At 37.9% G+C, this 23142-nt stretch overlaps 1 protein-coding gene across 7 annotated transcripts in view; it reads right to left on the bottom strand.

Moving 5' to 3' along the window:
- Positions 1-23142, bottom strand: part of SLC38A9 (solute carrier family 38 member 9) — a 91110-nt gene that overhangs the window by 12252 nt on the left and 55716 nt on the right. For all 7 annotated transcript variants that reach the window (XM_025270523.2, XM_025270522.2, XM_044932648.1 and 4 more), the window contains 2 exons: positions 19281-19388; positions 4897-5003 (listed from right to left, as the gene is read on the bottom strand). In XM_025270523.2, the coding sequence (XP_025126308.1) occupies positions 4897-5003; positions 19281-19388 (215 nt within the window). The remainder of the gene's footprint in view (positions 1-4896; positions 5004-19280; positions 19389-23142) is intronic.

Genomic DNA, 23142 nt, shown 5'->3' with positions numbered 1-23142 from the left:
CTTTTTTGGGGGTAAGGTATGTCTTACTAAAGAACAGAAACTATAACTCATTTAGTTACATAGGTAAAAATATGTTTAGTGAAAAGAAAACCTCATGAAATTATGTCAAATTTCGAAAACCTGGAAAATTTGAGCATAACCCTGTTTAGGAGCCTCACTGTTCTCCTTCACAAATGTCTTCAGATCCAAGTACAACTATAGTTTATATAGATGAGAATGAGGCCTTTTCTATTCTTATGTTTTCTTTTCTATTTTCAAAGTTTTTTTTTTTTTTTTAACTGATCTCTGAATGACTAACCCAAAATCAACATTAAAAATTCCAAGTTCCTGACAAGCTTCACATTTTCTGACTTAAATCTCAAGAAAATATTGTATCATGGTATTAACAAAACTTCAATGACTCAAATTACTTACTGAAACCTCCTTGAATAAATCAAATGACAAAGTTTTCTCAGAATATAGTATGTATTTAGCTTAATTTATACAACGAAAAATGAAAAGTGTTAGTCACTCAGCTGTGTCCGACTCTTTGTGACCCCACAGACTGTAGCTCGCCAGACTCCTCTGTCCATGGAATTCTCCAGGTAAGAATACTAGAGTGGATAGCCATTCCCTTCTCCAGGGGATCTTCTAACCCAGGGATTGAACCTGCATCTCCTGCACTGCAGGCAGATTCTTTACTGCTGAGTCACTGGGGAAGCCTTTTATACACTGGTTTCAACCAATTAAGACAGTAAGAAGACATCATCCATTTAAACTTTTACTTCTAAGCCTTTAAAAAACTATTTTCCACAAGTGACAAAAGTTGAGCCAAATTTTATTACCTGAACCTCACATACTAGTTCTACAAAATGCTAGTCCCCAAACTCAGTAGAAACAAGAACTCATTTATGGTTATTTACATATGGAATATAGATTTCAAGGTCCATTGAGTGATATAGTATGAAAGGCAGGACTCTTCCTATGTACTTTGGGGACCATAAAACAGAAATATTTATCTCTCTATTCAGTCTGCTTCTCGCACTGAGGAATGCATACCTTCATATAAGCTGATGTGAATTTCAAGAAAAGCTATTCCTCTTAAAAATTTTCAGGACCAAAACTAGGTATAGACAGTTTTCTCTTTTTATGGTAGTATGAGATTGTGTCATGGGGGTTACCTGGTGGCTCAGAAGGTAAGGAATCTGCCTGCAATGCAGGAGACCTGGTTTTGGTCCCTGGCTTGGGAAGATCCCCTGGAGAAGGGAATGGCAAACCACTCTAGTATTCTTGCCTGGAGAATCCCTGTGGACAGAGGAGACTGGTGGGCTGCAATTCCTGGGGTCGCAAAGAGTTGGACACGACTAAGCAACATGAGACTGTGAAAGTGCCCCAGCACCTCTTTGAGGAAGATGCCTTTGCAGCTGTAGCCACAGCAACTGAAACTCATGCACATGGGAACTGTGCAAAGTGAAGTCTGCCTGTAACTTAACTCATTGTTTTAAGACTGTTTTCTAGTAAGACAAACTAATTATCAGCACAATAAAAATATACATGAGTGTTTAGGATAAAATATGAGATTCCACTAAAATTGTTTTTTCTTCACCCCCAGATTCTCAGGTATACAAGGTGTTCTCTCTCATTAAGGGGACTTTGGTGGTGAAGTTTGAGAAACACAGCCTTATGGATAGAATGACCCAAAACATGAGAATCCAACTTCACAAAATTGGTTTCTGTGGTACTTGGTTTAAATTAGCATTAGAGATCAGTTGAGTAGGACAGAAAGGTGACCCGGCTGAAACCAAAGTATACACTGTTAACTACATACACTATTCCTGTGATGATAAAAAAGATATCTTCCACATATCTCGAAACTTCCTAAAATTTGTGATTGGCAGCTTAATTCAAGTGGCAAGTAGTCAGGATATTTGTGAAGAAGGTGAAAGGGATTTAAAAGTAAAAGCCATAAACTATATTCTCAATTTTTCTTTTACACTCCAAAGTTCCAAATGTTCATTTAGGATAGTAAGATTTTCTTCCTATTCCCTCCAAAGATTTAAAACTGTTTATGACAGAAGTACAAGATTAAACATTTCTAAAATAAAAACTGAATCTAAAGTGTGAGGGTAATAGAAAAAGAAAAAAACTGCAAAAATACATTTACCTAGGAAAAGTTATAGAAAATGGTATGAGATCTTAATTTTTAAGTTTTCCAAAAGTCAAAGCAAAAATAGAAACAAGAATAGTTATATGACCCTTATTATCAAATAATGAGTTCATTAAGGAAATGTTTTCCTAGCCTTGAACAGAGAAAATTTTCTGTCTACCGTCTTTACATAAAGGATGCTGAGCAATTTAACAAAGAATATCTCAATTACAGTTCTTATAAAACAATGAAGCAACATTATACACATGGCTTTCTTGTATTACCATGAAACCTTGATAAAAGCTACTTTTAATATTAAAATATAGTACAGTGATGAGAGAAGAGAGAAAGAAAGAACTGATGTGGTTGAGTTATTTATTTTTCAGAGAGTCTAACTTATCAGTATCATACAAAGAAATCTTGGAGAAGACTTAATATGTTCACATTGCCAGACAAATTTAAAGGCACTACAAAAAAACATGAAGGATATTCTCTCCTGTTAGCAGAAAGATCCACAGTTGCAAAGGGTCAGACATGACTGAGTGACTAACACTTTCACTTTTCAATAATTGTATAGACTCCTATTAGAACTTCATCATGATTTTCGTTTATATGGTTAGAAGCTATCAAGCTGAATTCAAATTTTACTAACAAGGCCACAGGTAACTGGTTAAATTCTGCTTTCTTTGGGTTTAGTTTGCTCTTTTTTCCCCCAGTGTCTTAAGGTAGAAGGTTAGATTATTGATTTGAGATTTTTTTTTTTAACGTAGGTATTTACAGCCATAAATTTCTCTCTAAGCACAGTTTTAGTGCATCCCATATATTTTGATATGTTTTATCTTGTAGTGAACTCCGGGAGTTGGTGATGGACAGGGAGGCCTGGCATGCTGTGATTCATGGGGTCGCAAAGAGTCGGACACAACTGAGCGACTGATCTGATCTGATCTTCATTTTCAGTAATCTCAAAGTACTTCTCTAATTTTTCTTGTAATTTTTTTCCTTGAACTCATTAGTTACTTAGGAGTATGTTGTTTAATTTCCACATATTTGTCAGTTTCTCAGATTTCTTTCTGGTATTGATTTCTAATTTCATTGTGGTCAAAGAACATACTTGGTATGATTTCAGTCCTTTCAAGTGTATTATGACTTGTTCTGTGACTCAGCATATGGTCAGTCTTGGTAAATGTTTCATGTGTTTTTGAAAAGAATTTGAATTCTGCTGTTGTTTAAGACTTTTATAAATGCCTGGTAGGCTGATAATGTTTTTCATGCTTTCGATATCTTTACTTATTTTCCATTTGCTCCATCAATTATTAAGGGAGGGTTGATGAAATCACTAATTATTAATATAATTGTGGATTTCTCTACTTCTTACAGTTTAGACAGTTGCTGTTTCCTTTACTTGGAAGCTCTGTTACTGGGAGCATACATGTTGAAGATAATTATGTCTTCTTGATGAACTGGTCCTTAAAGATCATCATATAATGTTCCTCTTTATCTTTGGCAATACTCCTTGTTTTGAAGTCTGCTTTGTCTGATATTAAAATAACCTCTCCATCTCTCTTACGCTTAGTGTCTGCATGATCTCTTTATATGTAAAGTAAGTTTCTTGTAGACAGTATATAATTAGGTTTTGCTTTTAATCAGACTGACAATCTCTTTTAATTGTAGTATTTGGACCATTTTTAATGTAAGTATCAACACAACTGGGTTGAATCTATTATCTTTCTATTTGTTTTCTATCCAGTAGTCATATATGGCTGTGAGAGCTGGACCACAAAAAAAGCTGAGCGCCAAAGAAATAACTCTTTCGAATTGTGGTGCTGGAGAAGACTCATGAAAGACTCTTGGATTGCAAGGAGATCAAACCAGTCAATCCTAAAGGAAATCAACCCTGAATATTAATTGGAAGGACTGATGTTGAAATTGAAGCTCTGATACTTTGGCTACCTGATGCTAAGAGCTGACTCATTGGGAAAGACCCTGATACTAGGAAAGATTGAAGACAACAGGAAAAGAGGGCGGCAGAGGATAAGTTGATTACATAGCACTACTAACTCAATGGACATGAATTTGAGCAAACTCCAGGAGATAGCGAAGGACAGGGGAGTCTGGCATGCTGCAGTCCATGGGGTTGCAAAGAGTCGGACACAACTTAGTGACTGAACAACAACAACTCTCTTACACTTAATGTCTGCATGGTATATCTGTATTTAAAGTAAGTTTCTTGTAGACAATATATAGCTTTTTTTTTTTTTTGTCAGACTGACAATCTCTTTTAATTGTAGTATTTAGACCATTTTTAATGTAATTATTAATATGACTGAGTTTGAATCTATTATCTTTCTATTTGTTTTCTATTTGTACCATATATTCTTTGTTTCCTTTTTCTTGTTTTCTTTTAGATCACTTGGGTATTTTTAAAGATCTCACCACTACTGGCTACCAGCTATACATCTTTTTTTTTCCTTTTTTTAGTGAGTGCTCTAGAGCAAACTATTATGGCCCATGGATGAAATATGGCCAACTGTCTGTTTTTGTAAATATAATTTTCCTGCAACACAGGCACTACCCACTTGTTTACATATTATTTATAGTTACTTTTCGTGCCACAATAGCAGAGTTGGGTAATTGCAATCCCATGGCCCATAAAGTCTAAGATATTTACCACCTGGACCTTTAAAGAAGAAGTTTGCTGACCATTGTTTTGTGGTTTACATTTAAAAATTAAGGTTTAGTAACAAAAGTCAATTCCTCAGGTAATTACTCACATTATTTTCTTGGTTCTTGTTGTTCTTCAAGAGTGTGATAATACAATTATGAATAAAGAAAGCAAGGGTAAGCACCCCAGTCAGTTGTGGAAACTGAAATCTTATCTCTAGGAGAAAAAGAGAGAAGAAAAAACATGCATTAAAACTGACAACTGGAAAATGAGTACTAGTAGCTGAATAAAATGCCTTTATAAAGTTCCTCAAGGCTAACATTATACTTGAACAAATACTTGAAAAGGGAAAGAAGAGGAATCAAGAAATCATGCCTGTGGGGATACTTGATCATTTTTGGCCAAACTTGGCAGCATGTGGGATCGAACCCATGCCCCCTGTGTTGGAAGCACGGAGTTGAAACCAGTGAACCACCAGGAAAGTCCATGTGAGGGTACTTTCTATTAGTTGTTTCTGTTTGAGGTCATACAATTAGTATGTTGCAGAGCAAGATCAAATTCAGGGTCTGGACGAAAAATGGGCAGAAGACCTGAATATAAATTTTTCAAAAAAAGATACACAGATAGTCAAAAGGCACTTGAAAAAATGATCTACACTGCTAATCATCAGAGAAATTCAAATTAAAACCAAAATGTGATACTACCTCGCATCTCATACAAAATGGCTATCATCAAAACAGAACTACCATATTGACCCAGTAATTCCACTACTGGGTATTTATCTGAAGAAAATGAAAACACTAATTTGAAAAGATAATGCATTCCAGTGTTCATAGCAGTTACTCTATGAGGTGTTCCAACAATATAGGTTAAAAAAAAAAGCCCTATTGAGACAGACCTCAACAGAAGGATACTTTCTAACAAGAAAAAGAATGATCACTTCAGATCAACAGCATTATACTTACATAATAAAGCTCCAATATTTTAGAAGATGATAAAATTATCATTTATACATGATAGGCCTACCTCAAGAAATAAGAAAAATCTCAAATAAACATTTTTATACCTAAAGAAACTAGAAAAAGAACAAATAAATCCCAAAGTTAAAAGGAAGAGAAATAACAAAGACCAGCAAGAAATAAATGAAATAGGGATTAAAGAGATAATAGAAAAGATCAACAAAACTAAGAGCTGGCTTTTTTTGAAATATAAAATAGATAAAACTTCAGCTAATTAACCAAGAAAAAAAAGAGAGGATTCATATAAGTGAAACTACAAAGAGAAGACACCACAACTAATACAACAGAAATACAAAAGATCATATGAGACTATGCGAACAATTATACACCAGAACACCAACAAATTGGACAATCTAGAAGGAATGAATAAATTCCTAAAAACATGCAAACTCCCAAGACTGAATCATGAAAAAACAGCAAATCTGAACAGGCTAGAGATTGAATCAATAATTAAAACCTCAACAAACAAAAGTCTAGGACTAGATAGCTTCTCTGTGAATTCTACCAATCAAGAATAGTATCCTTCTCAAGCTCTTCCAAAAAATAAAAGAGAAAAACACTTCCAAACTCATTTTACAAAGCCAGAATTAACCTGATACCAAAGCTAGACAAAGACACTACAAGAAAAGAAAATTACAGGCCAATGTCCCTGATGAACACAGATACAAAAATTCTCAATAAAATATTAGCAATCCAAGTTAAACAATTCATTATAAGGATTACATACCATTATCAAGTGAGATTTATTCCAGGGATGCAAGTGTGGTTCAACATGTACAAATCAATCATTGTAATCAATCATACCACATTCAATCAATCAATACGCCACATTAACAAATTAAAGAATGAGAATCATATGATCATTTCAATAGATGCGGAAAAAGCATTTTACAATAAGCTTAAGTCACTCAGTCATGTCTGACTCTGCGATCCCATGGACTGTTGCTGTAGCCTGCCAGGCTCCTCTGTCCATGAGATTCTCCAGGCAAGAACACTGGAGTGGGTTGCCATTTCCTTCTCCGGGGCTCCTGTAGGGGAAATTAGAATTGGATGCCACAAGTCCAAGGGAGCCTCCTGGGCATGTTCATTACCAGAATGTTCTTCTCCTTTGTAAAGCACTTCTGACTGTTTAATTGTGAACCATTCAAGGGCCATTGCCCTTCTGATCTTAACATATCTAATATGCACCCCAAAGATCTTTTCCCTGGTACACATGAAATATTTCCCATTTTTATAAGCTTTGTAACACCAAAACACAAAAGATGCAGACAAATTCCAAGAAAAATGGCACAGATTCCAGAATCGATGAATATAGAAGAACCGATTCCCTGACCCTATAAAACAAATGAACTAATTCCAACTAGGCTACCCACCCCCTCAAGAACTAGCTTCCAAATGAACCAGTTCCAACTGGACCAGTTCCCAAGTCAGGTAAATAAATGTACCCTACAAATGAGCTAATTTCAACTAGGGTGGGCCTGCCCCATGAGAACTAGTTCTCAACGAACCGGCTCAGAGTAGAGTCCAACAACACCTCCCCTTTGCAAATGGGTGCTCAACCAAATTGGCTTGTCCTGTAAAGGAAAAGCCCACACTGACGGGAAAAAATGTTTCCAGTGTGCACACTGGAGGAACTTACCCTCCAAAATCGAGCCTGAACACCAATTTATGATATTAACTCTCAAATAACTGGGTATGGAGGGAAAGTACCTCAACATAATAAAGGCCATATATAGGACAAACCCAGAACTAATATCACATTCAATGATGATAAGCTGAAAACTTTTCCTCCAAGAACAGGAATAAGACAAGGATGACTACTCTTGCCATTTTTATCCAACACAGTATTGAAAGTCTTAGAGCAAGAAAAGAAATAAGAGGCATCAAAATTGGAAAGGAAGAAATAAAACTGCCTCCATTTGTTGAGGATATAATACTATATACAGAAAACCCTAAGAATGCCACCAAAAAACTTTTAGAACCAATACACAAAATCAGAAAACTTGGGGAGTATTATTTCAACATACAAAATCTGTTGTGTTTCTATACACTAATAACAAACTATCAGAAAAAGAAATTAAGAAAACAATCCCATTTATAGTAGCATCAAAAAGAATAAATACCTAGATATAAATTTAACCAAGGAGTTGAGAGACCTATAAAATCTGTAAGACATGATGAAAGAAATTGAAGACACAAATAAATGGAAAGTGACTCCAAGTTCATGAATTGGAAGAATCAATATTGTTAAAATGTCCATACTACCCAAAACAATCTACACATTCAATGCAATCTCCATAATTTCAATGACATTTTTCACAGAAATAGAACAAACAGTCCTGAAATATGTATAGAAACATAAAAGACTCCAAACAGCTAAAGCAATCTTGGGAAAGAAGTATGAAGCTGGTGGCATCACACTTCATGGTTTTAAACTTTATTACAAGATACAGTAATCAAAACAGCATGGTATTGACAAAGAAGAGACACATAGATCAGTGAAACAGAGTGCTCAGAAATAAATCCACACATATACAGCTGATTAATTTATGACAAAGAAGTCAAGAATATACAATGGGGGAAGAATAGCCTCTTCAATAAATGCTGTTGGAAAAACCAGGAGACACATGCAAAAGAATGAAACTGGGCCCCCCTATCTTAAACCATACACAAAGATCAACTCTAAATGGATTAAAAACTTGAAAGTAAGACCTGAAACCATAAAACCCCGAGAAGAAAACATGGGCAGGAGGGTAAGCTCCATGACACTGATCTTGGCAGTGATATTTTTATTTCACAACAAAAGCAAAGGCAACAAAAACAAAAATAAACAAATGGAACCACATCAACCTAACAAGCTTCTGTAGAGCAAAGGAAACCATTGACAAAATGAACAGGCAACCTACAAAATGGGAGAAAGTGTTTGCAAATCATGTACTGGATAAACAGCTAATAATCAAAATATATAAATAACTCATATAACTCAATAGCAAGAAAATAAACAATCTGATTGAAAACACAGGCAGAGAACTAAATATGGACATAACCAACGACAGTCAGTCAAAAAACAGACAAAATTAATCTTTGGGGTTAAAAGTTAGAACAGTGGTTATCTCTGCAGGGCAATACCAACTGGTAGGGAGAATGAGACGGATTTCTGGGGTGCTATTAATAGTAATTTCTGATTTTGAACAGGGTGCTGGTTATCTGATTTGTTCAGTTTGTGAAAATTAATCAAGCTGTACACTCAGGAACTGTGCACTTTTATTATAAATGTATGCTATACTTTAATTAAAAAGTTCAAAAGCAAAAACAACAAAAAATGTGGGGTATATACATACTATTTAAAGTACATGTGGTTACAAAATTATGTTTTTCTGGCTGCAGATTAACACAATGCTGCTATCAAATTACCCCATAATCCTTGAAAATCAGTGTCTGAGTCTCTTTTTGAAGTCAGTTTCAAAGCATTTAACAGCTTTTAATTTTAAAAATGTAATCTTAATTGCAGTCTTAAATTGTTAAAAGTTAAACAGTATCACAAGGTTTCTAACAAAAACCAGTTTCATACCTTTCACATTTCCCATCCTGAATCCTGTTTCCCAGAGGCAACTAATTATAACTCTTTTAACTATTTAGCATATCTTAAATTTATAATCTATTTTTAAGTAATATGCTTATATTCCTTTTTTCTTTACTTTTAAATTTTAGACATAATCCATTGATTTTCCACCAGAAGGCTTTAGGACTTTTATATCATGATCACCCTTCACTTCCCCATGTCTTATTCCCCTAAAAGAATCATAATTCTGATTTTATAAAATCAAAGTTTTCATTTTCATGATTATTATCTGTTATTCATAGTTAAGCTATGGAATCAATTACTATTATTACACTCTTCTTTCTTATATAAAATACTTGTGTTGACCTGTTTTATTGGAAGTCATAGTTGACTTTTTTCCTTTTTGGTTGCCTAATTTTCTAGTTAACACTAATTCTTCCCTAAAATCTCCAAAAGAATGGAAAAACTCCACACTATCTATATAACACATCAAATAACCTTTTCCGTTTTATTATTATTATTATTTTTTTAAATGCCTCTTGGAGCCATCTGTCTACCTGCTGTAATCTGGGCTGGCTGCTCCCTAGGCCTGCTGCACAGCTGTTTCCTAGGATTTCCCTTCACCATCATTCTGGGAATTTCTTGATAGTCTACTTCTTTTTGGTGAAGCACATTTTGCAGTATTTTCCTGAGAAAGAGTGCATGGAAGGTAAAATTTTGTGAGACTTTCCAAAAATACCTTTATTATATACTCTAAAAGTTGGATGCGAGTATGGTGGGCTTTAGGATTTTAGGTCAAAATAATTTATTCTGAGACCTTTGATGACCTTCTGTTATCTTTTTCTTTCAGAGTTGTTGTTAAAAAGTCTGATACTCTTCTGATTCCAGACCTTTTGTACAGGCTTGTGCTTAGTCCCTGAAAGCTCTTCTCTTTATCCCTGGTGTTGTGAAATTTCATAATGATACGCTTTGGTGTGGGTCTTATTCACAATGTTTTGGGCCCTTATGTATAGAAACACATGTTCTTCAGTTCTGAGGAAATTTCCTCACCACGTTCTCTCTTCTCTATGGTACTATTTTCAGTTGGATACTGGATCACCTAGATTAATTCTCTATTTCCTCATCTTTTCTGTCCTATATTTTTCCTTTCTTCCTTCCAGTCATCCATCCATCCATCCATCCATCCACATTGTCTAGTCTTTTGAGAAGGTTAGCTTTATCTTCCAAATTTTCTTTGAATTCTTAATTTCTATTCATATTTTACTTCCAATGGTATTCAAATATTGTTTCATGGATATCACTGTCTTTTGTCACTTTGAGGATGTAATTTTTTAGAATTTTGCTTTTGTTCCCTCATTATTTTCCCTTTAGGTTCCTTTTTTATCTTTCTTGTTTTATTTTTATGTAAGAGGTTTTCCACAGGTATCCAGTGGTCTTCAGTTATATTAACATGTAAAAGTGAAGCACTAAAAAAAAAAAAAAGCATACTTAGTGGACATCTAAATGGTCTGAGACAAGCAAGGTACCTGCCATTTCTTTGACAGAACCCAAATATCTGAGACCCCAAGTCTTCTTGGGCTTACTGGTTTCTCCTAAGGAGAACCCTCTATTTCCCTATGCTATCAGCATTCTGAGAGGCAAGGTGTAAAGAAAAGAGAACTGGAGGGGTAGGAGGTGGGGTTTGGCCTCACCATTCAGCACATATGCTTTCACTTAACCCATTTTCAGAACTGAGTCTTATTCCTACCCTTCTGTTGAGCTTGGCAAACCGAAGTCCAGAGAGTATCTGATTTAGTTTCTTCCATCTCTTGCTAGATTGAAAAGGGAAGGGGGATGGATTATATCTAATTATTACTGATACAAACTTTCAAGGAATTCTCCCATTTTAAGCCCTTCTCCTTATCTTTGCTTTCAGAGTTCCCAAATGTCTCCAAATACTGAGGCTTTCAAGGATTGTGTCATTCACATTGGCCCCCTCTCTACAGGTATTTACATTTCAGCTTTCTCTGCTTTGCTGTCAATTACCAACCATGTATCAGCTTTCTAGCTTATAAAAATCTGTTGCTGTCTCTCGTTTGCTATTGTCTCTTCTGGAGAATTTCTTTGTGCTTGTTTTTTACATTTTTTAAAATATTGTTTTAATGGGATTTGGGAAGGAGTAGATATAAACCCATGTTCTCAGTTATTTATTGAGCACTCACTATATGCTAGAAGTATCATAGGTCTTGGGGATACAATAGAGAAGCATAAAAAGAACAAAGACTATTTCTCAGAGGGTGAACATTCGAGATACCCAGATAAAAATAAATAAATAAATACAGATATTTCATAACATCTGAACTTCCCAAATTCAAGAACCAAACAGATTTAGAAACATTTTTTAGGTAAGTCTCTTGTTATCTTAATGTCTGCTACTTTCTATCTGAAACTCGGGAGCCAAGTTGATTAGAATAATGAATATGCCTCAATACTCCAACCAGTCAGGATCAGGAATTTAACATTTAGATAACCAGGGATACTTGCATATAAGATTTGGTAGTGATGACAGTTCTAGAGAAAACAAAGAACAAGAAGGTGTGAGAGGTGGTACAAAGTCAGGGAAAACCTCTAACAATACCAATCATGTAGAAACCTGAGAAAAAGGACATTTTATGTACAGGGAATACTGAGTGCAAAGACTCTGAGCTAGGAGTGTACTTGGCAATTTTGTAGAGCAGCAAGGAAGGCAGTGTTGTGGAGTAGACTGAATGAGTGGGAAAGTAATAGGGAATGAAATCAGAGAGAAAGCCAGGAGTCACATTCAACAGGGCCTACAGACAATGACAAAGACTTGCCTCTATTCTGAATAAGATGGGAAACCACTAGAGGCTTTTGAAGGTTGTGTCTTAAAAACAAACTCTATCTGCTAGGTGTGGAACAGACTATGGAGAAGGAGACAAAGTGGAAACAGTGAGGCTAGTTATGAGGCTACTTCAATAATCTGGCTGAGAAAGTAGGAGCTTAACATAGTTCTTTTTTGGTAGAAATGATAATAAATAATCATATTCTCAATTTATTTTGAAAGTAGAAGGTCAGTTGTGCAGATATTGGTGGAAGGGAAGTGGAAAAAAAGAACAGTCAAGCATGACTCCTAAGTGTTTGGCCTGGTCAAGTGGTAAACTGGGGCTACCATTTTCTGAGAATGAGAAGCCTGGGAGAAGAGCAGGTTAAGCAAGCTGGTGGGAGGGGGTGGATGAGGGAGAAAACAATTATTGGATTTTTGTAAATTAAGAATATAAAGTGGACATCCAAGAAGAAGCATCTAGATATATGAGTATGGATTTCAGTAGAGAGATCTGAGCTAGAGATAAAAAAATTGGGATTGGTCATCATCTATGATGACAACATATGAAGCCAGGTGACTAGGTGACATTACTTAGGGAATAAAGGTAGAGAGAAGGGGGGTTTGTGTCTAAACCAGATGACTATCATTTAGAGGTCAGAGATAAGAAAAGGAACAGTTATGTAGAAGAGTCAAGAGAGAATAGGGTTTTAGAAGTTAAGTAAATAAAGTGTGTTTTAAGATGGAAGACGTGGCCAAATGTGCCCCATGCTGCTTATAGGTTGAGTAAGAAGAGGTATGGGATTTGGTCATGGGGTTTGGAAAGATGAAGTCACTGGTCATCAGGCATGGAGTGACTGGAGCAAAAGCCTAACAGAAGTGAGTCCAAGGCAAAATGGAAGAAGTGGAGACAGCACAGACAACTCTTACAAAGTTTTTCTTTAAAAAGAAATAACAGTTACAGGGAATGGGGTTATACGAGTTTTTGTTTTTAGACTGGGAAACATGTTTGTATACTAGTAGGAATAGTTCAGTAGGAAAAATCTGATAATGCATGATTAAAAAACAAAGGATAACAGCAAAAAGTAAAGTCCTTGAGTAGGCAGGAAAGGATAGAATGAAATACATGAGCAGGTTTTTCTTGTTATTTTTCCAATTACCTGGGAAGAAGTACTGAACTGAAAAATGAATTTTTAGAAACAAGAGTACATAAAGATTCAATTAGACCCAGAAATTTATGAGAATTCTTCATCAGGACAATAAAGATTCACACCCTCCAAGTTCTCTGATTTTTAATCAGCTTTTATTGAGAAAGATTTATGACATATTTTCTTTATTGAAAAATTCTTCAATCACAGTAAGTCTCAGAGCCATAAATATTTATAAAAACTCCTTTCAGTCCTCGTGATTCTCCTTTCATATCATTTAGAAATGAAGCAAAGTGAAATAAATGGCTTGATAACTACTTAAATATGTTTCTCTTTTCCATCTTCTAAATAACTATTAATACTCTCCTTTTCTTTCATATTTATCTCGAATGTTCTATCATTAGCGGGAACTTTTATCACTAAGTCTAAATATAAATCATTATGAATCTACTTTTAGAAAATAGACTATTTTTATTAATCAGTGGAAGAAGTAGCTTAAAGTTGCCATTTTTATCACTATCCAATTTTAAATATAATCTGTGAGTGAAGGATGCCTTTCAAGCCCCAGTGCTTCCTTTATCCTGAATTTAAATAGACTTTTTAGTCTTTGTGGGCTTCTAATAGAAATTTAAAAAATTAAAGTTGATGCAGCCAGATGAACTAAAAATACATAACCATGGTAACATAAACAACGACTTCCAATGATCACCAACTCAGCACACCTGGAAAACTCAAGAATGTTGTAATAAATGAAACAAAGGAAGACAACTCTAATTGTAGGCTTTAGAGACTAACCTGAGAAATTGAATAAAGACTTGAAATCTACACTGCCAGAATCAACAGTTGAAGAATGGAAGGAAAGCAGTCTTTCTAAACCAACAACAGGATTTTGTACTACTTTCTTTTTCTTTATCAGTTTTTAAGATACAAGCATAATAGCCACTTGTATTTTCTAGTCTGTTTCCTCATTTAGCATTATCCATTCATTGCTTTGGACTTCCCTGGTAGCTCAGCTGATAAAGAATCTGCCTGCAATGTAGAAGACCTGAGTTCGATTCCTGGGTTGGGAGGATTCCCTGGAGAAGGGTTAAGCTACCCACTCCAGTGTTCTTGGGCTTCCCTGGAGGCTCAGATGGTAAAGAATCCTGCCTACAATGCGGGACACCTGAGTTTGATCCTTCAGTTGAAAAGATGCCCTTCTATCATGTTCAAAATACTCTAAATTTGGGTGAAACAAAAAATTGCTATGGGGAAAAAAAAAAGAAGGAAAAGAACACTTAATAATCACCATCTTAATTAGTCTGAAAAACATCAACATTAAAAGAAAAAACCCATAAAGGGAACAATGATGTTCATTTAGCATTTAGTTCAGTTCAGTTGCTCAGTCATGTCCGACTCTTTGCAACCTCATGGAATGCAGTACGCCAGGCTTCCCTGTCCATCACCAACTCTTGAAGCTTGCTCAAACTCATGTCAATTGAGTAGGTGATGCCATCCAACCACCTCATCCTCTGTCATCCCTTTCTCCTCCTGCCTTCAATCTCTCCCAGCATCAAGGCCTTTTCCAATGAGACAATTCATCACATCAGGTGGACACAGTATTGGAGCTTCAGCTTCAGCATCAGCCCTTCCAATGAATATTCAGGTTTGATTTCCTTTAGGATTGATTGGTCTGACCTCCTTGCAGTCCAAGGTACTCTCAAGAGTCTTCTAAAACACCACAGTTCAAAAGCAACAATTCTTCAGCACACAGCTTTCTTTATGGTCCAATGCTCACATCCATACATGACTACTGGAAAAACCATAGCCTTGACTAAACAGTCCTTTGTTGGCAAAGTAATGTCTCTGCTTTAGGTTGGTCATGGCTTTTCTTCCAAGGAGCAAGCATCTTTTGATTTCATGGCTGTAGTCACCATTTGCAGTGATTTTGGAGCACCCAAAATAAGGTCTGTCACTGTTTCCATTGTTTCCCCATCTATTTGCCATGAAGTCATGGGACCAGATGCCATGATCTTCATTTTCTGAATGTTGAGCTTTAAGCCAACTTTTTCACTTTCCTCTTTCACCTTCATCAAGAGGCTCTTTAGTTCCTCTTTGCTTTCTGCCATAAGGGTGGTGTTATCTGCATATCTGAGGTTACTGTTATTTCTTCCGGTAATCTTGATTCCAGCTTGTGCTTCATCCAGCCCAGCATTTTGCATGATGTACTCTACATATAAGTTAAATAAGCAGAGTGACAATATACAGCCTTGACGTATTCCTTTCCCAATATGGAACTAGTCCGTTGTACCATGTCCAGTTCTAACTATTCTTTCTTGACCTGCATACAGATCTCTCAGGAGGCAGGTCAGGTCATCTGGTATTCCCATCTCTTGAAGAATTTTCCAGTTTGTTGTGATCTACACAGTCTAAGGCTTTGGTGTAGTCAATAAAGCAGAAATAGATGCTTTTCTGTAACTCTCTTGCTTTTTCGATGATCCAGCGAATGTTGGCAATTTGATCTATGGCTCTTCTGCCTTTTCTAAAACCAACTTGAACATCTGGAAGCGCTTGGTTCATATACTGTTGAAGCCTGGCTTGGAGAATTTTGAGCATTACTTTGCGAGCATGTGAGATGAGTGCGATTGTGCGGTAGTTTGAACATTCTTTGGCATAACCTTTCTTTGGGATTGGAAAACTGACCTTTTCCAGTCCTGTGACCATTGCTGAGTTTTCCAAATTTGCTGGCATATTGAGTGCAGCACTTTCACAGCATCATCTGTTAGGATTTGAAATAGGTCAACTGGAATTCCATCACCTCCACTAGCTTTGTTCCTAGTGATGCTTCCTAAGGCCCATTTGACTTCATATTCCAGGATGTCTGGCTCTAGGTGAGTGATCACACCATTGTGGTTATCTGGTCATTAAGACCTTTTTTTTATATTTTTATATAGTTATTCTGTGCATTCTTGCCACCTTTTCTTAATATCTTCTGCTTCGGTTAGGTCCATACTGTTTCTGTCCTTTATTGTGCCCATCTTTCCATGAAATGTTCCCTTGGTATCTCTAATTTTCCTGACGAGATCTCTAGTGTTCCCATTCTTTGTTTTCCTCTATTTCTTTGCATTGAATCTCTGAGGAAGGCTTTCTTATTTCTCCTTGCTATTAACTCTGCATTTAGATGGGTATGTCTTTACTTTTCCCCTTTGCCTTTAGCTTCTCTTCTTTTCTCAGCTATTTGTAAGGCCTCCTCAGCTAACCATTTTGCATTTCTTTTTCATGGGGATGGTCTTGGTCACCAAGTTCTTGATGTACCTTGTCTATCAGATCTAATTCCTTGAATTTATTTGTCACTTTCACTGTATAATCATAAGGAATTTGATTTTAGATCATGTCTGAATGAACCAGTGGATTTCTCTACTTTCTTCCATTTAACTCTGAATTTTGCAATAAGGAGTTCATGATCTGAGCCACAGTCAGCTCCTGGTCTTGTTTTTGCTGAATGTATAGAGCTTCTCCATCTTTGGCTGCAAAGAATATAATCTGATTTCGGTATTGACCATCTGGTGATGTCCATGTGCAGAGTTGTCTCTTGTGTTGTTGGAAGAGGGTGTTTGCTATGACCAGTGAGTTCTCTTGGCAAAACTCTGTTAGCCTTTGCCCCGCTTCATTTTGTACTCCAAGGCCAAACTTGCCTGTTACTCCAGGTATCTCCTGACTTCCTACTTTTGCATTTCGGTCTCCTATGATAAAGAGGACATCCTTTTTTGGTGTTAGTTCTGGAAGATCTTGTAGGTCTTCATTGAACCATTCAACTTCAGCTTCTTCAGCATTAGTGGTTGGGGCATAGACTTGGATTACTAAGATATTGAATTGTTTACCTTGGAATCGAACAGAGATCATTCTGTCATTTTGAGATTTCACCCAACTACTGCACTTTGGACTCTTTTATTGACTATGAGGGCTACTCCATTTCTTCTAAGGGATTCTTGGCCACAGTAGCAGATATAATGGTCATCTGAGTTAAATTCTCCCATTCTGGTCCATTTTAGTTCACTGATTCCTAAAATGTCAATGTTCACTCTTGCCATCTCCTGTTTGACCACTTCCAATTTACCCTGATTCATGGATCTAACATTCTGGGTTCCCATGTAATATTGTTCTTTACAGCATCAGACTTTACTTCCATCCCTAGTCACATCCACAACTGGGTGTTGTTTTTGCTTTGGCTCTGTCTCTTCATTCTTTCTGGAGTTATTTCTTCACTCTTCTCCAGTAGCATATTGGGTACCTACCGACCTGGGGAGTTCATCTTTCAGTGACATATCTTTTTGCCTTTTCATACTGTTCATGGGGTTCTCAAGGCAAGAATACTGAAGTGGTTTGCCATTCCCTTCTCCAGTGGACCACTTTTGTCAGAACTCTCCACCATGACCCGTCTGTCTTGGGTGGCCCTACACCGCATGGCTCATAGTTTCATTGAGTTAGACAAGGCTGTGGTCCATGTGATCAGTTTGCTTAGTTTTCTGTGACTGTGGTTTTCATTCTGTCTGCCCTCTGATGAAACAGGATAAGATGCTTATGGAAGCTTCCTGATGGGAGAGACTGACTGTGGAGGAAACTGTTTCTTATTCTAATGGGTGGGGCCATGCTCAGGAAATCTTTAATCCAATTTTCTTTTGATGTGTGGGGCTGTGTTCCATCTCTGTTGTTTGGCCTGAGACTCCTAGACACTCAAAGGCAAGTCTGGCTCAGTCTCTTGTGGGCACAATGCTCCTTTTTCCTGGCCCTGGTGTTCACAAGGTTTTGTTTGTGCCCTCCAAGAATCTGTTTCCCCAGTCCTGTGGAAGTTCTGTAATCAAATCCCACTGTCTCCAAAGTCAAATTGCCTGGGGGTTCTCAGTCCCTTTGCCTGATCCTCAAATTGGGAAATTTGTTGTGGGTCCTAGAACTTTCTTAACACTGCGAGAATTTCTTTGGTATAATCATTCTGCAACAAGATGGAGGACTAGAAGAACGTGTGCTCATCTCTTGCAAGAACTCCAAAATTGCAACTTGCTGCAGGAGGAGCCTGGTAGGCTGCAGTCCATGGGGTCGCTAGAGTCGGACGTGACTGAGTGACTTCACTTTCACTTTTCACTTTCATGCATTGGAGAAGGAAATGACAACCCACTCCAGTGTTCTTGCCTGGAGAATCCCAGGGATGGGAAGCCTGGTGGGCTGTCGTCTATGGGTCACACAGAGTTGGACACAACTGAAGTGACTTAGCAGCAGCAACAGCAGCAGCTGAACAACTACTGACAGGAGAATGTTGGATCCCACCAAAAAAAGATATCCCCATGTCCAAGGGCAAAGGAAAAGCCCCAACAAAATGGGAGGAGGGGTGAAATCGCATTTCGAATTAAACCCCCTACCCACCAGAGACGCTTCCAACCATGTGCGCACCAGGACCCAGAGGTCCCACAGAGACTGAGCCAGACCTGCCTTTGAGTGTCTGAGTGTATCCTGTGGAGGCACGAGTCAGCAGTGGCCTGCCACGGGGACAGGGGCTCTGGCTGCAGCAGACCTGGGTCACGTGGCATTACCCACCATAGAACCACCAAGCAGATGACCTACAATTACTAGTATTATCCAGATATATGTATTACTGACTATGTTCTAAGTCTCTAAAATTCTAGGGTTATGCCTTCTCAGAGACGTCTAGAGAATAAATTCTTGATTTTTCAATTGCATTGTGACTTTTAACTCCCAAGTAGAAATGACAAAGGGTCCTGGTTATCCCCAACTGCAAGAAAACCATAGTAATTTCAACTGTATTTCTGGTTTTAGCTTAACAGCATTAATAAAAAGTGCTCATCATAAAAACTTCAATTATTTGTTTTATAGTAACAATAGCTAACAACAGTTAACTAAAAATCACATTATTGTAATTCATTAATTCTTTACTTGGCTGAAATAGCTCACCTGGGACAAAAAATTCTGTTGGCGTAAACCAATGAAACTCCAAATGAAATCCCAAGTGAATAGCCTTCCAAGTGACGAGAAAAATCAAGTAGAGAACAGATACTGTGCCTGCAAGGAAAAATTCAGAAACCATTAATCATCTTTGTTTTACAGACTATTTCAAAATCGAATTTTGTTTCTACACTTTCAGCAAAGTTTGGAAAATTAGCATTAGTATGTATGCCCAGGTGAGATCTAAAGAACAGAAACAAACCCCAGAAGATATCAGAAAACAAAGCACAAAACTATGTAGTAAGCCTAAGAAGTTATGAGCCGAATTTAGGTTCTGATACATGTAGAGAGTTTATTATAAGATTTTAAGGTTATTTAGGAAAAAAACAAAACACAAAACTGACTTTTTTCTAATTTGTCTGTGCGGCATGTGGGATCTTCGTTCCCCAACCAGGGATAGAACCCGCACTCCCTGAATTTGGAAGCACGAAGTCTTAACCACTGGACCCCTGGGAAGTCCCTGACTCTTATTCTCTGTATTAAAAGTTAGAGACAGCCAACAAGTTGGGAAAATCTGTCAAAATATTTAGTGTAAGACGGTAGAAAGTAAAGAAAGAAAAGTAGTAAATGTGGATCATAAACTTATTTGAGAAAGGCAGTAAGTCAAATAGTCCATGAATAATCTGATCTAGAATCTAGATGAAGTTTTGGTTGCATAGTACTACTTGCTCCATGGAAAGATTTCAGATTCCCTTCACTATGTGTACAGTGAACACCTACTTTATGCAGCGTAAAGTGGGCATTCAGAATTTCAGGATTTTTTAGTAGTCTGGAAGTTAGAGGATTTAAGGAATTAAGTCCAGTCACTACTGAGCAGAGTCAAGAGATCCAGGATGGTTTTTAGAGGAATTAGATTCTGATTTCTCTAAAGAAGCTATATGTAGTTTTAAAAGAGAGAGTTTTGCAATAAGGAGGTAGAGAATAATTTAACCTGGTTAGAAGCCTAGTGATTGTTTTGCCCAATTGAGCAAGTTCTTTTGTAAGTTCACAAGCTAACTTTTAAAGATCTGTTCCACAGGAAAGTTGGCCAGCAAATCAGGAAACCACAAATGAGCTCTATAAGCTCTATTGTGGGTTTGGAGGTTAGCTGATTCAGAAAGGATGCATACAAGAGCCTGAAGCTTGCTGCTGCTGCTAGGTTACTTCAGTCGTGTCCGACTCTGTGTGACCCCATAGATGGCAGCCCACCAGGCTCCCCCGTCCCTGGGATTCTCCAGGCAAGAATACTGGAGTGGGTTGCCATTTCCTTCTCCAATGCATGAAAGTGAAAAGTGAAAGTGAAGTCGCTCAGTCATGTCTGACTCCTAGGGACCCCATGGACTGCAGCCTACCAGGCTCCTCCATCCATGGGATTTTCCAGGCAAGAGTACTGGAGTGGGTTGCCACTGCCTTCTCCGAAGCCTGAAGCTTATATAACCACAACTCTTCATTTTCTGTGTGTGTCTGTTGTAGTCTCATGGTGAATTTTATTATGAAGCTAAGTTATACAGAAATATCCTTACTTCTTTCTTTGGTCTTTTGAAAACCCCAAAAGCCATCTCTTTGATGTAATCTAATTTTTTCATACTCTAGTTTGCCTACCAAAAGACCATATGTACAGGGAGAAGGTGAAATCCTATTATCTATTTGGGTTATCAGTTCTTTGTGAATGATACTCTTGTCTTTAGTTAACCAGATCTAAGCTTTCATAGGGGTTCCTTTTATGACATTTCTTTAGTGATTTCAGAAATTTCTGAAAAAACAGGTCTCACAAAAAGAAGTCTGATCCTTTAAAGAGGCAATAGTGTTGAAAAGAAAGAAAGAGCACTGAGGAACAGAGAAAAACCAGAATAAGCCTAAGGTACTTCAGCTAGAGAACAATATTCCAGGTTCAAAGTCAAGTGATGGGGGCTGTCCTAAGATGGTGGAGGAATAGGACAGGGAGACCACTTTCTCCTCTACAAATTGATCAAAAGAACATTTGAACGCTGAGTAAATTCCACAAAACTGCTGAATGCCAGCAGAGGACATCAGGCACCCAGAAAAGCAGCCCATTGTCTTCGAAAGGAAGTAGGAAAAAATATAAAAGATAAAAAGAGAGACAAAAGAGGTAGGGACAGAGCTCCGTCCCGGGAAGGGAGTCTTAAAAAAGAGAGAAGTTTCCAAACACCAGGAAACACTCTCACTGCAGAGTCTGTGGCGAGCCTTGGAACCACAGAGGGCAACATAACTGGTAGGAAAAATAAATAATTAAAACCCACAGATTACGTGCCCAATGGTAACTCCCCCAGCAGAGAAGCAGCGCAGACGCCTGCATCTGCCACTAGTATGCGGGGGCTGGGCAGGGAGGTGCAGGCTGCATTGCTTAGAGTAACGACCGGGCCTGAATGCCCCGAGGGCAATCTGAGGGAACTAACTTGGGATCGCAAACCAGACTGTGGGCTAGCTACCACACGGAAAAACCCTAACCTAAGACGCCGTCAGGCCCGCTCACAGAACAAAGGACTGAGCAGAGCTAGCCCGCTGCAGGCCGGCTCATCCCCCTCCGGTGACAGGCAGGTGAGGGCAGCCAGAGCCAGAAGGGGGCAATCACAGCCCCAGAGAGGCATTATCTACCAAACTCCAAGCAGGCTTTGTTGCTAACCAAGACTTCTTGGGATTCTGGACAGTCAACATCCGCCTGAGAAGGTGCGCTGGTTGTACACTCAGAAAACTGAGCAGCAGGGATAGGGGAGGCAATAAGTCACAGCGACCGCACCCGCCAAACACCTGGTCACCTGAGCTGCTGGGACCTGGGAAGGGCACAAAACGCAGGCCCAACTGAGTCTGCGCCTTTGAGGAGTACCAGACTACCTGAACCTGAGCGGCTTAGACCTCAGAAGTGCATACAATCCAGGGCTGGCCTCAGACAGTTCCCGGCAGAGCAACCTAGAGCCTAAGCAGTGTAGACAGGGAAAGCACACACTCCGTGAGCGGGGGCAAACCCAGTGTGGCTGAGACACCGCGAGCACACACCAGTGTTATTTGTTTGCAGCATCCCTCCCTCCCTACAGCGCAACTGAACAAGTGAGCCTAAAAAAGTGTCCACCACCGCCCCCTTGCATCAGGGAGGAAATTAGACACTGAAGAGACCAGCAAACAGAAGAAGCTAAAAGTGACAGGTGCAATAGATTAAAACCCTGTAGTTAGCACCAACTACATAGGAAGGGACCTATAGATCTTGAGAAATATAAGCTGGATCAAGGAACTATCTGAAAATGAACTGACCCCACACTGCCCACACCAGAGAAAGTCCTAAATATATTTTTACTATCATTCTTTAATTTTTTTTAATTTTTAAGTCCTCTATTACTCCTTTAATTTTCATTTTTATAACCTACTATTACTTTGCAAAAAAAAAAGAGAGACCCTATTTTTTAAAGCAAACTTCATATATATATATTTTATGATTTTTGTGACTTTTTTTCCTTTAATATTGAATTTTTGAAAATCCAACCTCTACTCTAGATTTTTAATCTTTGTTTTTTGGTATTTGTTATCAATTTTGCACCTTTAAGAACCCAATCTTCAGTACCCATTTTTACTTGGGAGCAAGATTACTGGCTTGACTGCTCTCTCCCCCTTTGAACTCTCCTTTTTCTCCACCAGGTCGCCTCTATCTCCTCCCACCTCCTTCTCTTCTCTACCCAACTCTGTGAATCTCTTTGTGTGTTCCAGATGGTGGAGAACACTTAGGGAACTGATTACTGGCTGGATCTGTCTCTTTCCTTTTGATTCCCCCCTTTATCCTCCTGGCCACCTCTGTCTCCTTCCTCCCTCTTTTCTTCTCTGT

Source organism: Bubalus bubalis, chromosome 19 (genome assembly GCF_019923935.1).
Source record: "Bubalus bubalis isolate 160015118507 breed Murrah chromosome 19, NDDB_SH_1, whole genome shotgun sequence".
In the NCBI taxonomy this organism is placed as follows: domain Eukaryota; kingdom Metazoa; phylum Chordata; class Mammalia; order Artiodactyla; family Bovidae; genus Bubalus; species Bubalus bubalis.
This window is presented reverse-complemented; position numbering and strand designations above follow the sequence as displayed.